Consider the following 20,871-nt stretch of genomic DNA (forward strand, 5'->3'; position numbering starts at 1 on the left):
CTTTCATGGTATATATAAAAGATAATACCCAAAATGAAATTATTTTTCCAGTTAATTAAGTAGGGACAAGACTGTCCTCTACTATACTATGTACCTTTTACTAAATGTAGAACTTAACTTACCGATTATAGGAGTTGAATCTCCAAAGACAATAAGGAAAATGTCTTATACCCTAGGGTATAACAGAAATAATACTATACTCAAAATTATTAGAGAGTACTCAAAATTATATCCAAAAGCTGTTTACCTACAGAAATCATCCACAAAATTAATTGGTCTCTGGATTATTTTCATAGTCTAACCTTTTGAGTGGTAACAAAACTTACCTGATAAGCTGCTACTGTAAGAAGTTTGGGTAGAAAAAAAAGGCCATTTAAGCTCTCATATTTAGTTTACTTATAAGGTGGTAAAAATCACTAACACTCATTTCAAAAATATTTTCTTCCTATAATGTGTATCCCTCAGGATGGTCATGTACGATTAGCGTAACAGGAATTTATCTCAGTAATTATAGACAACCAAGCTCTAGTCACTCTAAACCTTTTAAGGAAGTTTACTTTCATGTTACACTTTTATTTTTTAGAATATCATCTTTATTTATGACTTAGGTAAAACATGCAACACAAGAGATCAGATATTGGCAAGCTAAGAAGAAGGCTTTTTCCTGAAAATCATACAAATATACAAAAACCAACAACTATAAATCATATGCTAAAGCTAAATAAAATAACAGGTTATCTATACATCAATAATAAATGAATTGCCTAAACCTTACCCTTTTAAAAGTAACCCAATTCAAGACCCAAATCCACCCTAACTTCTCTTCCTCTCTGATTCTATAGCATACTTTCTGCAATTTACACACTTCCTTGATTGTCTATGTTGTTTTTATACAGACAGACATTAATTTTATCTCAAAGTTGACATTACGTTCCACTGAGGAAAAAGACTACAGTATCTACAACTATATGTTGAAAGTCAATAGGCACCCAGTAAAGACTGGTTGGGCATCTATTTCTTGGCAAACATTTCTCTATGATCCGGTTAGAGTGAGAAGGACAATGTTGTGCTGCTGGTAGAATACTGAATCTAGGAGAATATAAGATATAAATTACACACACGGAGTTGACATCTAATAGATTGCTGACTGGACAAGAAGGCTAATTAATATAGTTCTGATTTGCTAATACTAAAAGCCAAACTACAGAATAATTCTCAACAACATAATACTGAAATAAAAAAAAACCCAAACCAATGACATGGACACTTTATTGCAACTAAAGATTAAGTAATAATTGTAAATACTACTCTATTTCACATCACCACAATTTGTAGGTGATATATAATCCCAAAACAACATGCTGAAGATATGGTCATTCAATCAAAAGCAATCCTGATAACTGCATTCCAGCTCCATGCGATGATGCTCCTCAAAAACCTGTGTTACCTCTTCTACCCTCCGTTGCAGCATGCCTACAGGAGGAAAAGTCATGCATCATTAAACCAAGGTCAAAATGTCCCAGGAGCGTAATAACTTACATTCTCCCTTCAACATATGATTTATAAAACATCAATTTTAATAGCTTTAAGTATTAGAAAATACAGAGGGAAAATTGTCTGTTTAGAAACTATGGAAACAGTGGACAAGACTGTTCTAGATTTGCTCTCTGTAGTTTTCAGGTAAATAACAGTCTATTTGACATTATGTTTCGGTGAAGAGAATTGAGAACTACATTTTACTCATTACAGCCTAAAAGTGCTATACAGGGTGGTCATTAAATTGAGGGTATAGATGTTGGTGGGTCTTTGCTGTCTATTAGTAAATTAGTACCTAGAGTATATTCACATTTCTGTTCCTTTCTAAGGATTTATTTAATGTGGTGGTCCTCAATTTGCTCAGGGGTAGAGCAACAGAAAATACCATTCATTTTAGCATATAAAATACTAACCTTCTGTAGTAAAAATCAGCTGTTGACATAAGCATGATAATCTAGATTTTTCTATTAATGTGCAGTTGGTCATTTGTTTTAGTGTTCATTAATGCTTATTAGCCAATAAGCAATAGCTAGTGCCCAAGATTTAAGAAAAAGTTTACAAGAGAAAAACTAAAAATTTGAAACATACACTTTAATTTTCTTCTGCCAATTAGAAAAGCCCCAATGTTATTCAGTATTAAAGTATAACAATACATCATCCTTATCTTATGACATACAGGCATTTTGCAGATCACACCTTAAGAACAAGTAACTCAAATGATTGTTGCCTAATGGAAGCTAGCAAAACAGTATATATTGCGCCTGGCAAAATATATCTCCTTTTTGTTCCAATAACTGCAGGGTGCAACTTTTTATTCCTAAATAACATATTTTTAATTTTAATGTTTTATTTATTTTTGATACAGAGAGAGACAGAGCATGAGAGGGGGAGGGGCAGAGAGAGAAGGAGACACAGAACCGGAAGCAGGCTCCAGGCTCTGAGCTAGCTGTCAGCACAGAGCCTGACGCCAGGCTCAGACCCACGAATGTGAGATCTGACCTGAGCCGAAGTTAGAGGCTTAACCGACTGAGCCACCCAGGTGCCCCTAAATAACATTTTTCAATGTGATAGAACCACAAATGAGCACTATAACAAACCATTAACTTGAGGCCACGAGTGTCAACATAAGCAAAATCTACTTAATTTGCTGATTGATACATATTAAGTGCAAAGGAGTATATTTATAAAATTTTTAAAAATCAATGAAATGTCAAGAAAGACAAACCAGTATTATTAAGAAAGCCCTATGTCATGCTATATGTTGAGAGTAGAGCTTGCTTAAGATTCTTTCTCTCTGTCTCTCTGAAAAAACAAAAGATTCTCTCTCCCTCTTTCTTCCTTCCCCAGTTGTGCTCTCTCTGTATCAAATAAATAAATAAATAAATAAATAAATAAATAAATAAAGGACTTTCGTAGCAAGCTATGAAAATAAATGAGTTGGTCACTAAACCCTAACACACCTTTTTCTATAGTTATTTTAAGTATTACATATAAATATTAATAGATAATATCAAATTCACTGTCAAAAAAAACAATGTACTTTCATAAATACTGCTATGGTATACCTCTTATTTTCCTTTTAGAAAAGCAATTTAAGCAGTTGGAGAAAACAAGGTCAAAAGACACAAATAAGCAAGACAGTGAAATACAAATTGTTTATAAACATTTTTCAAATACTCAACCTCATTAGTAACCAGAGGAATGCATATTAAACAAGGGAAATATTATTTTCACCTATAAATGTTAGCAAAGAATGATGGTGGTAGAACGCTAGAAAGGATTTGGATTAGCAGAACTGGGGAATTCAAAGTGGTACTGACAAGTGGGGCTGTAAGCAGAAATATGAAGGATTAACAAGCTGACTCCTCTTTTCCTCCACATCCTACATCTGGGTGATTCTCCCCACCCAAGCCCAGCAAAGGACTTTTCTTTAGAGAGGGCAAACCAGATGGGATATGGCTCAGGTACACCAGGTAGAGCTAAGAACAAGGAATCTGTACCAAAAATTGGGATTAAGTGGGAATGAACCACAAAACAGGAAGTATAAGAGACATGAAACAAGAAACTCAGCAAAGAAAAAAATAGACGAATACAAGATTGCTGGAAAAGGAAGAACCTAACTGAGTAACAAACCAACAGAGCAACAATGCCAGATAGTAGATTAGAGATTACAGGGCTCTGGGAGTAAGGAATCAAGGAGAAACTGATAGATTTAAAGAAAAAGAAGGGAGTCAAGGAGTGAACTACTGGTAAGTATATACAAAATTAAGCAAACGATGATATAAGATTCAAAGGAAAACAAAAACTTGTAAAAGCAATAACACATACAGGTTCCATGCTGACAGCACAGAGCCTGCTTGGGATTCATTCTCCCTCTGGCTCTCTGCCTGTCTCTCTTTCTCTCTCTCTCAAAATAAATAAACAAAACTTTAAAAAGAACAAAAAAGGGGGCACCTGAGTGGCTCAGTCAGTTAAGTATCTGACTCTTAATTTTGGCTCAGGTCATGATCTCACAGTTTGTGAGATCGAGTGCCACGTCAGGCTCTGCTGCTGACAGTGCAGAGCCTGCTTGGGATTCTCTCTAATCCTCTCTCTGACCCTCCCCTGCTCATGCACACACACACTCTCTCTCAAAATAAATAAATAAACATTTAGGAAAAAAAGAAGAAAAAGAGAAATGACATAATTTAGCATGCTACATGGCCAGGCTGCGAATAACATTTATTCACTCATAATTCAAAAAATAAACATTGTTCTATGTGTAATTTATGATATACCTATATTGGTAAGATGACAGAAAAGTATATTTACATCATATATTTATATACTTCTCTATATGTTATATGTATATATACTGGGGGGCAGGATGGTGATATATTCTATACACATACTTAGGTACTGCATGCATGTACACATATACACATACACAAAATGAGGGTGGTATAAAATAGTTAAATCCTTGCCTCCCATTTTGGGAAGCCAGTACAGAAGGCTTAAAATGGAAAAACTAAAAAGTAACAGTATACATGGTATTTACAGATCTAGAAATAATTTTTAGGGGCACCTGGGTGGCGCAGTTGGTGAAATGTCTAACTCTTGATTTTGGCTCAGGTCATGATCTCACAGTTGGTGTGTTCAATCCCCATGTTGGGCTCTGCACTGCCTGTGCAGAGCCTGCTTGGAATTTTCTCTCTCTGCCCCTCCCCAACTCATGCGCTCTCTCTCTCTCTCTCAGAATAAATTAAACCAATAAATAAGAAATAAAAAGAAAAAAGGAAAGAAAGAAATATTTTTTAAAAAGCAGCTAAAATAATTAAAAGTGATTGCTTCTAGAGAGTGGCAAATGGGGTGTGGACAGGGAAGCTGGTATTTTTCATAAATCTTATTTAAAAAAACTCTTATACTCTACTTTCAAGGTGGTAGATGAAGAACACCTGAAGTAAAGCAGTGAAAAGAATCTACTGAAAAGATTCACGTGCTATTAAGAAGTATAATCATCATTACTTCCTGGAAAAATAGAAATAGTCTACCCTTAAATCCCTGAGTAAATAATAGCAATCGTTAGCTGAGAAAAAGAAAAGTAGAAGGAGTTACTTATCTGAGAGGCCCAGGAGAGAGTGAAGATAATGAGTTTAGTTTTACACAAGTTTAATTTGAGGTGCCTTTGGGGGTATATATGTGCAGGTGTTTGTTAACATGGAGCCTTATAATGGAAAGTAAAAGAAACATTAGTAAAACTGATGGTTTAAGATGACAACAGACATTTTAAAACTGCTGATTATCAGAAAGCCTTGAAAGATAATACTATTAGGGGCACATGGGTGGCTCAGTCAGCTAAGTGTCCAACTTTGGCTCAGGTCATGATGTCATGGGTCCGTGGGTTGGAGTCCCGTATTGGGTTCTGTGCTGGCAGCTCAGAGCCTGGAGCCTGTTTCAGATTCTGTGTCTCCCTCTCTCTCTCTCTGACCCTCCCCCCTTGTGCTCTGTATTTCCCTGGCTCAAAAATAAATAAACCAAAAAAAATTTTTTTAATAAAAAAAGAAAGAAAATACTATTAGAGACAAGGAGAGGTCTCCAATCCATAATCTAAGTTCCTACCTTAAGAAAACAGAGGAAGAGAAAAATGAACCCAAAGCAAGCAGAAGGAAGGAAATAATAAAGACTGGTTATCAATGAAATTGAAAACAGGAACACTATACAGAAGAATCAATGAAACAAAAAGCTGATACTGAGGGGGAAAAATCAATAAAATTGAGTAACCTCTACTAAGAAAAAAGTAAAAATAGAGAAAACACAAATCACCAATACATGGATTGAAACAGGGCAGATCACTACAGGTCCTCCAGCCATTAAAAGTATCAAGAGGAAATCCTAAGAATAACTTTATTCTTAAAATTCAATAACTTATCAGAATTATACCAATTCCTAGAAAACCACAAATTATGAAAATGCAACCAAAATAATCTGAATAGTCCTAGAAGCATTACAGAAATTGAGCCTGTAATTAAAAAGCTCCCTAAGAAGAAATACCCAGGTCCATAGACAGTTTCACTGGAGAATTCTACCAAATACTTAAAGAAGAATCAATGCCAATCCTTCACAAACTCTTCTAAAAAAGAGGCCACTATTAACCTAATAACAAACCAAGAAATGATAGTATAAAAAAAGAGAAACTATATATCAATATCTCTCATGAACATTTAAAAATCTCTCACTTAAAAATCGTCTAGAAAATTCTAGCAAACTGAATTCTACACTGTATAAAAGAAACTATAAGCCATGACCAAGTAGAAGTTCTTCCACAAATTTAAGATGGACTCAACATTAAAAAAGGTATCAATGTAATCCAGAATATCAACAAATTAAAGAAGAAAAAACATGATTATACCAATTGATGCAGAAAAAGCATTTGAGAAAATCCCCTACCCATTCATGATAAAAATCCTCAGCAAGTGAGGAACAGAGCAGAATTAGCTAAACTTGATAAACAGCATCTACAAAAAACCTACAGCTAGCCTCATACTTAAAGTGAAAGACTGAAGGCTTTCCATGCAAACTCCAGAACAAGACAAAGATGTCTACTCTCATCCCTCTTATTTAACATAATAAGGAAGTGCTAGCCAGTGCAATGTGAGGAAAAGAAATAAATGGCCTATGGTATGGAAAGGAAGAAGTAAAACTGTCTGTATTTTCAGATGATATAACCACATCCATAGAAAATCCTAAGGAATCAAAAACAAATCAAAACAAAAATTCCTCGGTCTAAGAAGTGAGTTCAGCAAGCATATATACAAGATCAACACATAAAAGTGAATTGCATTTTTATGTACTAGCAATGAACATGTGGAAACCAAATTTAAAACATAATACCATTTACAATCGCTATAAATAAAATAAAACAGTTAAGTATAAATCTGACAAAACCAAAACATACATAATGTGAGTGCTGAAAATTATGAAATCATACAAAAGAAACAAAAGGAAACCTAAATAAATGTTGGGTCATTTTTCATGGATGCCATGTTTTCATGGATGAGAGGATTCAACAAAGTAGGGATGACAATGTTTCCCTAAAGTGATCTATAGGTTTCATGTAATTCCTATCAAATTGTAGCAAATTTTTGTGAAAGGGCAATGGAATTAAAATAGCCAAAACAATCTTGATGGGAAAAAAAATAACATGGGAGGAATCACTCTACCAGATATTAAGCTTTACTGTACCGCGACAGTAATAAAGACATCCACAGGCATAAAAATGTAAAAAAGAACCTTGATCTAAACCTCACATCTCATAGAAATATTAACTGGGGCATCTGGGTGGCTCCGTCGGTTAAGCCTCCGACTTTAGCTCAGGTCAGATCTCACGTTCGTGGGTTCGAGCCCCGCGTCGGGCTCTGTGCTGACAGCTAGCTCAGAGCCTGGAGCCTGCTTCCGGTTCTGTGTCTCTTCTCTCTGCCCCTCCTCCTCTCATGCTCTGTCTTTCTCCATATCAAAAATAAATAAAACATTAAAAAAATTTAAAAAAGACATATTAACTGAAAGTGGATCATGGCCTTAAAGGGAAAATGTAAAACAATAAAACTTGTAGGTAAAAAAAAGGGGGGGGAATTGTTGGAATACAGTACTTAGCAAAAAGTTCTTAGATTTGACACCAAAAGCATAATCCATTTAAAAAATGGAGAAACTACACTTCCTCAAATTAACAATTTTTGTCCTGTGAACAGCTCTATTAAGAGGAAGAGATAAAAGGCAAACTAGGAGAAAATATCTGTAAACCACATAAGCCAACGAAGGACTAGTATATACCCTAGAATATATAATAAACTCTCAGAACATTAGAACAAATAAGCCAATTAACAAATGGACAAAAGAACAGACATTTCACCAAAGATGATATACTGATGGCAAATAAGCATATAAAAAGGTGTTCAACATCATTAGCCACCAGGGAAATGAAAGTAAAACTGCAATGATATCACTACACATTGATCAGAAGGGTCAAAAGGAAAACTAAAACAGTGAAAACGCCAAATGCCAGTGAAGACACAGACAAATTAGGTCTATCATACATCACTGGTGGACATGGAAAATGGTACATCCACTCTGGAAAAAAAGTGTAGCAGCTTCTCATAAAATGAAACATGCGACTACCATATGGCCAGCAATTGCACTCTTGGACATTTATCCCAGGGGGAAAAAAAAACTCCTGTTCATACAAGAAATCTGCACATTAATGTTTACAAAAGCTTTATTCATGAAATATCCCAGATGTCCTACAACCAGTAAATGTGTAAATAAACTGTGATGTATACATACTAGGAACACTGGCATATTAGTCAGCAACAGAAAGGATGAAACCACTGATATATGTAATTTAGATCAATGTCGGGGGAATTACACTGAGCAAAAAAGAAAGCTGCATGATTATACACAATATCTTGAAATAGAAACTAGGTAAAGAATAAATAGGACCATGGGGTGCCTGGGTGCTCAGCTGGTGAAGCGTTGATTCTTGATTTCGGCTCAGGACATGATCTCATAGTTCATGGGATCGAGCCCTGCATCGTAAGCCTGCTTGAGATTCTCTCTCTCCCTCTCCCTCTGCTCCTCCCCTGCTTGCTCTCTCTCTCTCAAAAAATAAATAAACTTTAAACAAAAGAATAGATAGGACCTCTCTATTATTTCTTCAGGACCTCTCTATTATTTCTTACTAGTACATGTGAATGTACAATTAACTCAATAAAAATTTCTTTGATGAAGATGAACACACACAAATAAGGTTTAGATTCTCAATCTCTTTTTCTGGAAGCATCTGCTCAATAGGCACATAATACAACTATTTATATGAGGCAACAGTTTTAACAAATCTGCTCTCACTACTTAATATGTCTGGCCATCTTTCTTTTTAGCCTTCAATTTGATTTTCCTCATTGTTGCATGCCTGTTAAGCCAAAGCCATATTTTAGGTTCTGATTACTATAGTACATACCTCTGTATTAGGTTAGCCTGCCGTTTGAAAGCAACCTTGAAATTTCAGGAGCGTAATATAATTAAAGTTTATTTCTCATTGAGATAGGGGAAGAAAGAAATGGGAAGGGGGCAAGGAAAGAAGTAAAGAGAGAGAGGACACTGTCCTCCTATTTGTCTTAGCTACCTTTTCCTGTTTAAGAGAGAGAGAGAGAGAGAGAGAGAGAGAGAGAGAGAGAGAGAATCCCAAGCAGAATCCCATGGGGCCCAATTTCATGACCATGAGATCATGACCTGAGCCAAAATCAAGAGTCAGACGCTTAACTAAATGAGCCACTCAGGCACCCCTGTCTTAACTACCTTTTTAATGTTTACTTTTTAAAAATGTTTTACTTATTTTTCAGAGAGAGAGAGAGAGAGAGAGACAGACAGACAAACAGACAGACAGACAGACAGACAGACAGCATGAGCAGGGAAGGGTCAGAGAGAGATGGAGACACAGAATCCAAAGACAGGCTCCAGGCTCTGACCTAGCTGTCAGCACAGAGCCCGATGCAGGGCTTAAAACTATGAACTGCGAGATCATGACCTGAGCCAAAGCTGGTCGCTCAACCGACTGAGCCACCCAGGTGCCCCTGTTTATTTATTTTTGAGAGAGACAGAGCCAGAGTGCAAGAAGGGGAGGGGTAGAGAGAGAGGTAGACACAGAATCCAAAGCCGGCTCCAAGCACTGAGCTGTCAACATAGAGACCGGCATGGGGCTTGAACTCACGAACTGAGAAATCATGACCTGAGCAGAAGTCAGATGCTTAACTGACTGAGCCAGCCAGGCACTGTCTTAGCTACTTTTAAGAAGATATCCAGTTTATTAAAACTGAAATAACACTCAGAATAAGTATACTTGAATTCTTAGTACTAACTATGGTCTGATGGGAAGAGGAGTGTTCCTAGATATGCAAAGCTCTCATCTCTGCCATGGGAATGTTAATCCTGGTCTTGCTACTGATACATTCAAGTGGTGATACTCTCTGCTTGTGTATAGCAGTAACATTCACACAAAACTAATAAAATATACATTTCTCGGAAAGGTATAAAAAGAAAAGATGGTGAAGGTATCCTGAATTCTTGGAGGTGACATGGTGGAAACAGGGTAGGAGAATTATTACACTGCATCATAAGTGGTCCTCAGACAGTCATCCTATTGAAATATCACTCACTCTTCAAGTCTCATTTCAATTCTACATCTTCCAGGAAATCAACTAAAGATTAGATTTCTCTTTCTTTGCTGCCACCACCCCCACACTGTGAACCTATTCAAGGCAGTGAAGCACTGATGTTTATCCCTCCTACACTGGTTAACAATGCCTTGGCCCACAGTAAGTGTTTTGTATGTAGAGTCACAAATGTGTGGTTTTTACTTGCATCTAAAAGAACACACTTCAATTATACAGTACTTCAGTTTTCAAAATGCCTATACATAATACCTTATTTGAGTCCCACAATATCCTAGGATGGAGAGAATGAATAACTCAAGAAGGTAAGGTTCAGTAACTTCCCAAAGGCCAAAGCTAATGAAAAACGATACCAGGATTCCTATCTCCAGACTCCCATCTATGAGTGCTTTTTCTATTACAGTGTGCCTGTTTGTCAAATGCTGTGAAGATTTCAAAGAAAAAGTACAATGCTGAGCTAATAAGTGGGACAACAGCATAATGCTATTTGTTGTCCCTTCAAACACTGAAGGGCTCTAAATAAGGCAGGCCTATCTGAACCCCATCTGGGGAAAGCTCATCGGTGAAATACTATCAGGCCATTTTATCTATGAGGTGGCCATAGAGCATGGGCACAAAAACACCATTATAGCAAGACTCCAGCATATTTATAGTTTTTAGTCACTAACAGGAAGAAAATTGCTTTGGAGAAAAAAATCTGTATATCTCACAAACAATATAAATCCTGTTATTTGGGAGTGCTTTAAATCATGCTACATATAATTCATCTGGGGAGGCTCTCCAGCTCGAGGAAATTCGCTTGGGCACAAAATGTACATAAGCAGGATTAGTGGGAAATTTAATTCTGCAGATGCAGTGAGTGTGTTTCAAATCTGGATTTACATATAGAAAAGTTTAGAAGGGAAGCTCTGAGAATGTTAACCATCACGCACTACTTCCTAACAGGAGCTGAAGACTTCATAATTTTTTTTATTAATAGTTTATTACCAAGTTGGTTTCCATAGAACACCCAGTGCTCTTCCCCACAAGTGCCCCACTCCATGACCATCACCCCCCTTCCCCTTCCCCCCTCCCTCTTCAGCCCTCAGTTTGTTCTCAGCATTCAAAAGTCTCTCGTGCTTTGCCTCACTCCCTCTCCCCAACTCTTTCCCCCCCTTTCCCCTTCCCATGGTCCCCTGTTAGGTTTCTCCTGTTAGACCTATGAGTGCAAACATACGGTATCTGTCCTTCTCTGCCTGACTTATTTCGCTTAGCATGACTCCCTCGAGGTCCATCCACTTTGCTACAAATGGCCAGATTTCATTTTTTCTCAGGCTAGTATCCAAAAAGACTTCATAATTTTTAACCTTCGTACCCTAATCTAACCTACAAGAGATTCTTTAGAATTAAGTAACAATGATGATAATGAAAATAAATTATGAATGAAATGAAATAAATGAATGAAATGAAAATAAATCTAATTTGTCTGTAAAGGGGAGCAGAGATGAGGAGACTGCTCGTTAAACAACGGAAAGACATTAAAATACCTGTCAGTTATGTGCAATGGGAAGAAGCAAGTGAGCACCTCTCTCTGTTGAGCTTAAGAAACCCTTAACGTGAGTCATTGCATTGTTGTCATATCTCTGGAAGATCAAGAACTTTTGCTTCTCAAGTATCTGAAGTGGGACATTATACTCCAGAATACAATAGATGACCTACTACTGATCAACCAATGTCACCAAGATTTCACAAAGAATTTAAGAAAAAGAGGAGGTAAAAGAAACCACCTTCATCAGTAAATCAGATTCTATTTGAGAAGATGAAAGAGGAAGAAGACACTTCATTTGGAATTCAAAGGCATCTTCTGGCATCTCAGCATTTGATGCTCTTCAGATATAAGAGGGATGAAAGTAAATTAATATTAGAACATTTATATGGACCAAGTTTAATTTTTAATTTTTTTTCTTTTAGAAAGAGAGAGCATGCAAGCAGGGGACAGGGGCAGAAGGAGAGGGAGAGAGGATCTTAAGAAGTCTCCATGAGCTCAGTGCAGAGACTGACGTGGGGCTCAATCCCATGACCTGAGCTGATCATGACCTAAGCTGAAATCAAGAGTTGGACACTCAACTGACGGAGTCACCCAGGTACCCTTTGGACCAAGCTTCTTAAAAAAAATACAGCACAGTGGCCATAGGTAATAATACTGTAGTACATATTTGAAAGTTACTAAGAAAGTAGATATTAAAAGTTGTCAACACAAGACTCCTATGATGAGAAGAAAAATTTTTTGTAACTATGTAAGGTAACAGATATTAACCAGACCTACTGTGGTAATCATTTCACCATGTACACAAATCTTGAATCACTGTATGTACACTTGAAAATAGCATAATGCTATATGTCAAATATGCCTCAATTTTTTAAAAGTGGTTAAAAAATACCCAACCGTGAGGCACCTGGGTAGCTCAATCAGTTGAGTGTCTGACTTCAGCTCAGGTCATGATCTTGCAGTTCATGGGTTCAAGCCCTGCATTTGGCTCTCTGCTGTCAACACAGAGCCCGCTTCAGATCCCCTGTTCCCCTCTCTCTCTGCCCCTCCCCTGCTGGTTCTCTCTCTCTCTCTCTCTCAAAGGGAATTTTAAAAATAATGTAAATAAATAAATAATACCCAACCCTGAAAAATCTAATTTGAAATAATCCCCTCAAACAATAAATATTAACATTGGGTAAAAGTGAATTGTGATCGTGACATCACAAAAAGCTGCTTCTCTGAAATGATCCTGAAGGCATTTTATGCAACAGTTAGTCACATCACACTAGACAACTAAGAATGCTTTACATCAAGAAAGAAAAAATAAGGTGATCATAGACCAGTACTAATGGGACTATATTTTGGAAACATCACAAAATTCCTTGTGGCATTTTTAGTTACTCAAAGGATTCTTCTCTCTCTGCCCTAAATAGCAGCCAAAATGTTGTGAGCAGCTATTAGATAATCATGGGATTGTAACCCATAAGAGACTGCAAAGATTATGGATGAAATACATTTTAATCATGATGCTTTAGGACACCTCCCCAAAAAAGCAAAATACCGTGAAAATACTCAAGTAACTTTTAAATAATGGTAAGTAGATGATTTACACTGCCCATCCCTTTATTGTGACACATGATATTAATATTATAGACACAACAATGGTTTGGTATACAATGAAACAAAAAATGCCTGTCCTTCACCTCTACCTGCCCCCTTCTCTCAGAGAAGTAGTTCAATGTATTTAAAATGAATAACAAATTAGCTCAGATTGGCTGTCAACTCTGTCCTAAGTGGTCCCCGAAGAGCTGGAGTTGCTGCAGTTTTGGTGACTGCCAACTCAGAAGACAGATGCGTGACTGCAGCACCACCATCCAGCAAACCTTGAAATAATGCTATAAATTTTTAGAGAGAGAGAGAGACAAGAAACCAAAGTGGTATTGGACTATCATTATTAACTCTCAATTATCTAATCAGGAGGAAAAGAGACAGAGATAATGTTAAACAATGTATGAATATAAAATCGGAGAACTGGTGAATATCAGCACATGTTCAGACATTCCCTAATTCAATACTCTTCTACTGACCACTTATCTAGCTCAATCTCATCAGTTGGTTCTATGTACACTAGAGAAAGAATGGGGCCTGCTTGTCTATAACTCACCCATGAATATTGAAAAGGTGATTGTACAGTGTAATATTTTAATATATTTAAAGTTTAATGTATGATTTCTTTTTTTAGTATTTATTTATTTTTGAGAGATATAGAGTGCAAGTGGGGAACAGGAAGACAGAGGAGGAAAAAGGATCCAAAGCAGGGTATGTGCTGACAGCAGCAAGCTGGATGTGGGATTCGAACTCATGATCTGCAAGATCATGCCCTGAGCCAAAGTTGGATGGTCAACCAACTGAGCTACCCAGTTACCCCAAAAGTGTGATGTATGATTTCCAAGTCACTTTTAAGGATAAGCTGATTCTTAAGCACACACTTCTATTAGCATTACAGTTGCTATGCTTTATAATAAGAAAAATTTTATACCAAAGTTAAGGATATTAAATCATAAAAACATTTCCCAGAAACCTTGTAAAATACAGATTTTGACACTAAAACCATTTTAAAAACTATATAGAGATTTTTCTTTAGTAAAAAGTATATTATTTCTATTGTGAAAATAACACATGTACTACTTTTTATAGATCTATTATTTGGATGTGAATAAATGGACTCATTGAAAAGTTTAACCTTAAACTTCTCAGTCCACAATCCTGATCAGCAGATGTGACATCATTAACTATTAAAAAGCAAAACAGACCACCGCCAACAAAACTCATCTCTTAGCATAATTGAACCCTGCCACTCTCCATTACTTGATCATGTCACTTCCTGATAGGAAAAGGAAAGGTTCCTTGGGTAGGAACAGCAAAAAGGAGCCCACAGTATCAAGAATTACCAGGCTTTCCCTCATCTTCACGATGGCCTCTATTGTCTCAGTGGAGAATCTCATTTTGTCTCCAGCTCAATTGCATTTTAAGCAAATAAGTAACTCCCAGTTTCGATCCATAACTATCTTACTCTGTTTATCCTGTGTGACTGAGAAACTTACCCAGATACTTAGAACAAAACATCCCACACAAAGTACTACCATTATCATACTTTGAAAAACCTTGTCCTCTACTGTTAGGTACATGATATGTTTTTATATCCAGTGATGCCTATATTAAAATTGTTTTGAGAGCATACCAGTAGAAAGAACACTGTTCTGGTAATCAGGAAATTTGGATTCTGGTCCTAGCTTTGCCAGTAATTGGCTGTGTGTTCTAAGGGAAGCCTTTTAAACTCTCTGGGCCACAGTTTCTTCATTTATATAAAGTCCTCTGCAGTGCTAACAATCTTAATTTTGTTAGTAGGAAAACATTGGCTGGGAGCCTTGATATTTTACTTATAACAAAGATCCCAGCCAAGAGAAAAAACAAATCATTGTAATCTTTCTTTAACCCCATTTATATTCTGACAACCCCCTCCCCCAATTCCACTCGAGAAGCACTGCTCACTGTAAGAATACATGCAACAGACAGAAAGAAAACTGAGTCAGACTTTGCATAATCTCATTCCTCAGTGTTTTCCAGTCACCAACATTCTTCCACATGTCAGCCATTCTTACAACTTCTTTACGGTAGGTGGTTTTCAATGATAATCTATCTGTAACTGCCTTTTCTAGACCCAATTTAATAGCTACCTTTTGAATCAAATGACCTTTCTTGTCATTCTTCCTCTCTCTCTCTCCCCTATACACAGTTATATCTGATAACCAGTTCTGCCAGGGTCTTTTACTGACCACCAACCTGGCCCAGGCACTGCTCAAGGAAAGTTCAACATTGCTTTCTGTAATCCTTACAAAAAAAAAAGGTTTAAAATGAGGATATGGGGAGCCTGGGTGGCTCAGTCAGTTGAGCATCTGGCTTCAGCTCAGGTCATGATCTCATAGTTCGTGGGTTCGGGCCCCGTGTCGGGCTCTGTGCTGACAGCTAGCTCAGAGCCTGGAGCCTGATTCAGGTTCTGTGTCTCCCTCTCTCTGTGACTCTTCCCTGCTCACGCTGTCTCTCTCTCTCAAAAATAAATAAGAACATTAGAAAAAAACTTAAAAATAAATAAAATGAGGATAGAGTGGCTCAGATGGCTAACTGACTGACTCTTCATTTCAGCTCAGGTCATGATCTCACTGTTTCTGAGTTCAAGCCCCGCATTGGGCTCCATGCTGACAATACAGAGCCTGCTTGGGATTCTCTGTCTCCCTGTCTCTCTTCCTCTCTCCTGAATTCTCTCTCTCAAAAATAAATAACATTTAAAAAATTAAAAATAAAAATTAGTAAAATGAAGATACAGATGCAGAGAGATTAAATAACAGTTAAGGTCACAAAACTATTAGGTGGTAATGCCTTGACTTAAACCTGTGTCTATCAGACTCAGAAACATCTACCCATCAGGTAATTAATACAAAAGCAATATAGAATTTAACATCACTCTGATGATTCAAAAGAGTGTGGAAAGGAATAGAATATTTCTTCCTGTGAGAGAAGGAAGTAAAGGTGAATGATGATGTAGGCAGGTCTGGAAGGGGGAAAAGGTGAAGAAGTTCATGGTTGATGAATTCTATTAAAGAAGAGAATGGAAAATCTAAAAATAGAATAATACAAATGACAAAATTTGTATTATTTTCATACTACATCTTTAAAAAGAGTAACAAATCTGATTGCCTAACTAGTCCCCATTTATCTATTACTAAAGTCTCATTATAGTCCATATTTAGGCAAAGGTCTATAAATATTTCCTTCCCAAATTTTTATTTTAAATCCTTATTAAGTCAAGAGAATAGTAAAAATCACAAACTTGTATATCCTTTATGTAGATTAACTCACTGTTACCATTTTTCCTAAAATTGCTCAGTCTCTTTCTTTTCACAAGATTTTGGTTGAATCACTTGAAAGAAAGTTACAGACATGATACTTCTTTAAATAATGTAGCATACAGCTTCTAAGTATAAAATATATCTAAGTATAAAAATATTTTCCACACAACCACAACACATGAAAAAAATTAAAAATTCACTAATATCAATTAATATATAGTTCATATTCAGTTTCCCCAATTACTCTAAATAACACCTTCTTGAGAAAACATAGGTGTTAAGCTCCTTGACACTGGTCTTGGCAATGACTTTTTGGGTCTGACTCCAAAATCAAAGCAACAGAATCAAAACTAAACAAATAAGACTACACGAAATTAAAAACTTCTGCACAGCAAAGGAAATCATTAACAGAATGAAAATACAACCCACCAAATGGGAGAAGATATTTGCAAATGATATACCTGATAAGGGGTTAATATCCAAAATACATAAAGAACTTATACAACTCAATACCAGAAAAACAAATAATCCAATTAAAAGTGGGCAGAAGACATGAATGGACATTGTTCCAAAGAAGACACAAAGATGGCCAACAGATACACAACTCAGCATAACTCATCATCAGGGAAATGCAAATCAAAGCCACCATGAAATATCACCTCACACCTGTCAGAATGCCTATTATCAAAATGATAAGAAATATCAAGCCTTGGTGAGGATGTGGGAAAACTAGGACCCTTATGAACTATTAGTGGGGATGTAAATTGGTGTAGCCACTATGAGAACCAGTATGGAGTTTCTTCAAAAATTAAAAATAGAACTACCAATGATCCAGCAATTACAGTACTATGTATTTATCCAAAGAAAATGAGAACAATAATTTGAAAAGATATATACAGGGGCATCTGGGTGGCTCAGTCGGTTGAGCATCCGGCTTCGGATCAGGTCATGATCTCACGGTTCATGGGTTCGAGCCTTGCGTCAGGCTCTGCGCTGGCAGCTAGCTCAGAACCTGGAGCCTGTTTCAGATTCTGTGTCTCCATCTCTCTCTGACCCTCCCCTGCTCTTGTTGTCTCTCTCTGTCTCTCAAAAAAAAAGAAAAGAAAAAAAAAGAAAAGATATATACATCCTTATGTTAACTGCAGAATTATTTACAATAGCCAAGATTCGGCCACAATCTAAGTGTCCATTGCTGGATGAATGGACAGAGATTTGGTATACAGAGGAGGTGGGGGGTGGATGGGTGAAATAGGTGAAGAGGATTAAGAGTACACTTATTGTAATGAGCACTGAGTAATGTATAAAAACTGTTGAATCACTATGCTGCATACCAGAAACTAATAAAATACTGCTAATTATACTAGAACTAAAAAATTTTTAGAAAAAGATTTGGCACGGCACCTGGGTGATTTAGTCGGTTAAGCATCTGACCTCAGCTCAGGTCATGATCTCACCGATCATGAGTTCGAGCCCTGCATCATGCTCTCTGCTGACAGCTCAGAGCCTGAAACCTGCTTCAGAGTCTGTGCTCCCCTCTTTCTCTGTCCCTCTCCTGTTTGCACTCTCTCTAAAAAATAAACTTTTAAAAAAATTTTAAAAAGGAAAAGAAGATTTGGTATACATACACAGACACAGACACAGACACAGTGGGAAACTACTCACCCATAAAAACATGAGATCTTGCCATTTGTGACAACATGGATGGAACTAGAGGGCATTATGCTATGTGAAATAAGTCAGACAAAGACAAACACCATATGATTTCACTTATATGTGGAATCTAAAAGACAAAACAAATGAACAAACAAAACAAAAAAACCCTCATAAATACAGAACACAGCACAGTGGTTGCTAGAGGGAAGAAGGTGAAATGGGTGAAGGGGGTCAAGAGGTACAAACTTCAATTAAAAAATAAATAAGTTATGGGGATGTAATGTACAACATGGTGACTATAGTCAGTAATACTGTAGTGCATACTTGCAAGTTGTTTTTAGTATTCAAGAGTCTCTCATGATTTGCCTCCCTCCCTCTCCCTAACTTCCCCCCCTTCCCATTCTCATGGTACCCTGTTAGACCTATGAGTGCAAACATATGGTATCTGTCCTTCTCTGCCTGACTTCTTTCGCTTAGCATGACACCCTTGAGGTCCATCCACTTTGCTACAAATGGCCAGATTTCATTCTTTCTCATTGCCATGTAGTACTCCATTGTATATATATACCACATCTTCTTGATCCATTCATCAGGTGATGGACATTTAGGCTCTTTCCATGATTTGGCTATTGTTGACAGTGCCGCTATGAGCATTGGGGTACATGTGGCCCTATATATCAGCACTTCTGTATCCCTTGGGTAAGTCCCCAGCAGTGCTATTGCTGGGCCATAAGGGAGTTCTATGGATAGTTTTTTGAGGAGCCTCCACACTGTTTTCCAGAGTGGCTGCACCAGTTTACATTGCCACCAACAGTGTAGGAGGGTGCCCGTCTCTCCACATCCTCGGAATGGTATTTTTTTAAGTAGGCTTGATGTACAGCACAGAGCCCAACATAGGTCTTGAGGTCATGACCCTGAGTTCAAGACCTGAGCTGAGATCAAGAGTTTGATGCCTAACTGACTGAGCCACCCAGGTGCCCCTAATGGGAATGTTATTTAGAAACTACGATGTAGGGGTTTGATGTGCTCTTCATTGCTATTGGGGTTTGTCATTGCTTCTTGGACCTTTCTTTTTTTTTTAAGGGTGGAGGGGCATAGAGAGAGAGAGAGACAGAAAGAGAGAGAGGGGGGCAGGATTTGCACTCTCAGCACAGACCCAATGTGGGGCTCAGTTTCACAAAACATGAGATCATGAACGGAGCTGAAAGCAAGAGTCACACGCTTAACCAACTGACCCATCCAACATCCCTGCCATTTCTACATACAGATAAAGAGAACAGGAATTCATATTGCAATTCAAATTTACAATACAGGGGTGCCTGTATTTACAATATAGGGGTTCCATAGTTTGTGGGCTAGAGCCCCATGCTGAGCTCTATGCTAAGAGCACAGAGCCTGCTTAGGATTCTCTCTCTCCCTCTCTCTCTCTCTCTGCTCCTCTTCCACCCACATGCACACATGTCTCACTCAAAATAAACTTCAAAAATTATAATACAAAAATAAAAGGAACAGAAAATATCTTATATCTCCTTAATCTTTTGATGAAAATCTTGGTTTCTATTATCATTACTATCCTCATGCCTTTGCTTTATTCTGCAATATATAAGATGGAAATAATTATTATATTAGAATATATATAAACACAATACAGCACATTATAATTCTGAAACTAACAATAGCCTCCTAAGAAACTTTAAGATTTCTCTGCAGTTCTTTTTATCCTTAAGATTACATTCTACTAAGAATGTACTGTCAAGAACACCACGTTCAAAAATCTGAGCTGGATTATGTTAGAAATTAGTTATACAGTTTGTTTGGTTGCAGTTTGTATGTATTCAACTGTAGAATTTGTCTTTCTTCCCATTATTTTTGGCTTAATTCTAATTTTTGAGTATTTAAACATTTATATGGGCCAATACCCAAAACTGTGTCAAAAGGTATACTTAGAGAAGTCCTGCTTCTTCCCTAGCTCCTCCACCTCATTCCTATATACCCCCATTTTCATTCATTTCTAGTTTATTTTTCATACACTTATTCTTTCATGTTCCATTTTATAAAAACAAGAAATTATACTTCTTCAGAGTTAATGTATACATACTGTCTGTCAGTAAAACAATACCCCTATAGCCAAGCTTTCATTTGAGTGTGGTCATGGTGCACAAAACCTGACTCGCATCACGTTTTCTACTTGCAATAATGGACACCTTCATGTACAAATAAACACCCACCTGAATTCTCATTAATCCACTGTAGAGAGTCCATATGAGCCTTCAGAATTTTGCAGATCTGCTGGAGCTAAACACATACACAAAATTTTAGATTATGATTATTCATATACGGTAAGTAAAACATAAACATAAAAAATTGAAATTACAAAGTAACTCTTCATTTCTTTTGGTAAGAAATGGACTGAAGATATATAAAATATTAATGACTTTTTGCTCAGTCATATTTGTAATTTCATAACATCTTCATATTACTTCAACCTAAGGATTTCGTAACTGTCAAGAATGATGCCTATAATTCAATAAGACACTGATCATGACACTACAAAAATAAGTAAAAA

At 36.9% G+C, this 20,871-nt stretch overlaps 1 protein-coding gene across 1 annotated transcript in view; it reads right to left on the minus strand.

Moving 5' to 3' along the window:
• Positions 1–570: 570 nt before the first annotated feature.
• Positions 571–20,871, minus strand: part of NUP62CL (nucleoporin 62 C-terminal like) — a 75,840-nt gene continuing 55,539 nt past the window's right edge. Inside the window, exons 9-10 of the mRNA XM_029930065.1 lie at positions 20,534–20,600; positions 571–1,473 (exon numbers count right to left, since the gene is read on the minus strand). Coding sequence (XP_029785925.1) covers positions 1,382–1,473; positions 20,534–20,600 — 159 coding nt within the window. The 3' untranslated portion in view covers positions 571–1,381. The remainder of the gene's footprint in view (positions 1,474–20,533; positions 20,601–20,871) is intronic.

The sequence above is a fragment of the Suricata suricatta genome, chromosome X (genome assembly GCF_006229205.1).
Source record: "Suricata suricatta isolate VVHF042 chromosome X, meerkat_22Aug2017_6uvM2_HiC, whole genome shotgun sequence".
In the NCBI taxonomy this organism is placed as follows: domain Eukaryota; kingdom Metazoa; phylum Chordata; class Mammalia; order Carnivora; family Herpestidae; genus Suricata; species Suricata suricatta.